At 41.4% G+C, this 2,500-nt stretch overlaps 2 protein-coding genes across 2 annotated transcripts in view; one reads left to right on the top strand and one right to left on the bottom strand.

The window, feature by feature from the left end:
* Positions 1-1,109, top strand: part of lrpprc (leucine-rich pentatricopeptide repeat containing) — a 79,661-nt gene extending 78,552 nt beyond the window's left edge. Inside the window, exon 38 of the mRNA XM_076286249.1 lies at positions 789-1,109. Coding sequence (XP_076142364.1) covers positions 789-860 — 72 coding nt within the window. The 3' untranslated portion in view covers positions 861-1,109. The remainder of the gene's footprint in view (positions 1-788) is intronic.
* A 552-nt stretch (positions 1,110-1,661) lies between these two features.
* abcg8 (ATP-binding cassette, sub-family G (WHITE), member 8) overlaps positions 1,662-2,500 on the bottom strand; it is a 10,173-nt gene continuing 9,334 nt past the window's right edge. Inside the window, exons 12-13 of the mRNA XM_076285222.1 lie at positions 2,050-2,177; positions 1,662-1,799 (exon numbers count right to left, since the gene is read on the bottom strand). Coding sequence (XP_076141337.1) covers positions 1,662-1,799; positions 2,050-2,177 — 266 coding nt within the window. The remainder of the gene's footprint in view (positions 1,800-2,049; positions 2,178-2,500) is intronic.

Here is a 2,500-nt window from a genome sequence, read left to right as displayed (position 1 = left end):
TTCCAAAACGGGGAAAGGGGTGGTGGGTGGGGGTAAAATCAGAAAAGAGACAAAAGGCTTGTTTAATTAGCTGGACTTGGGGGAGAAAGGGAAGTGTAAATCTGTGTGTGTGTGTGTGTGTGTGTGTGTGTGTGTGTGTGTGTGTGTGTGTGTGTGTGTAGGCACAAGTTAATTTGGTTTGGGAGATGAAAAATCAAGACATTTGGCAAGCGTCTGGGCTCTGAGTTTTGAGAAGGAAGTTTATTTGGGCGCGATTGTTTCACCGACTCACTAAACTGGTGGCTATTGGGCTCCACGCGTCCCAAAAGCAAAACGCGAGCCCTGCAGTGCCCATTCATTCTGCCTACTCAATTAGTCAGGCTCCTTTTAAACCCAACTCCGTATACACAATGGCCAACACACACTCACAACGTTTTATTTTTTTATTATTTTATTTTTTTAAACTCTCAACGTTTTAAACCCAACTCAGCATACACAATGGCCCACACACACACTCACGGTTTAGAGTTTTATTTATTTATTTATTTATTTTAAACTCACAATGTTTTAAATCCAACTCGGCATACACACAATGGTCCGCACACACACTCACGGTTTAGAGTTGTATTTATTTATTTATTTATTTTAAACTCACAATGTTTTAAATCCAACTCTGCATACAGAATGGCCTGCACACACTCACAGCGTTTTGAACCCAACTCGGTATACACACACACTCACAGCGTTTTAAACCCAACACGGTGTTTTACTGTAGTTTCCTCACCCAACTCTTTCTCTGTGGTCTGCAGGAGTCGTTTAAGTTCTACGCCAACAAGCTGAGGGAGAAAACGAAGGGCCAAAGCGAGAGTGGGGACGACTGAGAACACCGAATCTGTCCACCGTCCGACTCCGCGGGGACGACTGAGGCCGCCGAATCTGTCCAGCGTCCGACTCCGCGACGTTCCCAATATGTTGACGACTTCTTTTTTTTTATATGTGTAAGTTATGCACAAGTATAAATTACGTGTATGAATGTGATTCTGTTAGACTTGTTAGCCTTGTCCCAGGAAGTTGATGATTTTGAAGATGATGTACAGAGGTATTTATGGTAATAAACAAATGACATTTAATTTTGTTTGTCTAACTGTGTTTGTGTGTGTTTGTGTGTGCATGTGTGTGAGAGAGAGATTCAGTGTGGATACTCGGCATGGAACAGAAATACGAGTGGCACTTGTGCAGAACAATATGTAAATATTTTAATTGGTTAAGGTTTGCATCATTTTAATCATTTCAATACATATGCAACATGTTCAGCTATCAGACGTTTGCACCAGTGCAAAACTTACATAATCTCCAATTTGTATAATACAAGCGCTCTTAGAGTGACTTACTGACCCTGGCATCCTTTACTCAGACCCACCACTGGTCCGTGCATTGTCAAGCCTAATAATCTTACAATATACAAAAAGATTAAGCCATATAAAAAAAGATGAAAATGGGACAAGAACAAAAGCTGTCGATGGATATCGGCCAGAAATAGTGTTTTAATCCTTTGCCAGCCTAGCGCCAGTAGAGAGGGAGAAGTAAGAGATACATTTTGTTTGGGGAAAGAATGCAATACTCTGCTGCCATCCAGCGGCAGTCTTTGGTAGGGCAAAGAGGCGTGGACGTCTCCAACCTCATCACCAGTCCTGACTGGACTTCTGCTTGATGTACCTGAGCGCCAGATAGTAGAGCATCATGAAGCCCACGCAGACTCCGATCAGGACCATGTAGCAAGAGTACAGAGGGTACTGGTTCATATACATTGCCTCCACCACCTGTTCGAAAAAAGAAACAAAATCGACTTATACGTTATTTTGAAAATGCCTTTAATATGAGAGACTAGAGTATTTCATTCTAAGTGGAAATGATCTCACACAAGATCAACAAAACACAAAATAGATAGATAGATGGCGAAATCAAAGCATTCACATTCACTTCATCAGCTTCTAAGCTAAACCTTACACATTTCAAAAAGGGAATAGTCTCTCTATGCTGTCGTTCAACACACTCTCCTTCGGCACTCACGTGTATTCCGTCCACGTTGAAGGTGAAGTTGCCGATGGTAACGGGTAACTGAAGGCCCTCAAACTGCACTTGCAACATGCCATCGAAGCCCCAGCGCATAAAGGATGCGTGCGAGAGCCACGAAGCAACTGCGAGACAACAAGAAAAATTGGTTTATTGGAAACGGCTCAACATTATAATTTTTCAGTTTGGTTTCTGATTTCTAAACTGAAATGTTTTAGAAGAGCAAAAGTAGTTTAAGTTTTGCAAAATGATCTGTGTGGGACTACAACTAAGCGGATTTGACCTTTACTTCTATTTAGTTTTAGTTAGTTTTGCAGTGTTCACTGTCACTGAAAACTTTATATATTTATATATATTTTTCAACAGCTCGTTTTAGTCTTAATTTTTGTTTACAGTAGCCTACTGGTCTGCTGGGAGGCACGATAGAGGTAGGCGGCCTAAGAAAACA

This window comes from Alosa pseudoharengus, unplaced genomic scaffold (assembly GCF_046254945.1).
Source record: "Alosa pseudoharengus isolate Yale_2024_CS ecotype anadromous, Long Island Sound unplaced genomic scaffold, YU_APseudo_1.1 YU_APseudo_1.1_scf_15, whole genome shotgun sequence".
In the NCBI taxonomy this organism is placed as follows: Eukaryota; Metazoa; Chordata; class Actinopteri; order Clupeiformes; family Clupeidae; genus Alosa; species Alosa pseudoharengus.
This window is presented reverse-complemented; position numbering and strand designations above follow the sequence as displayed.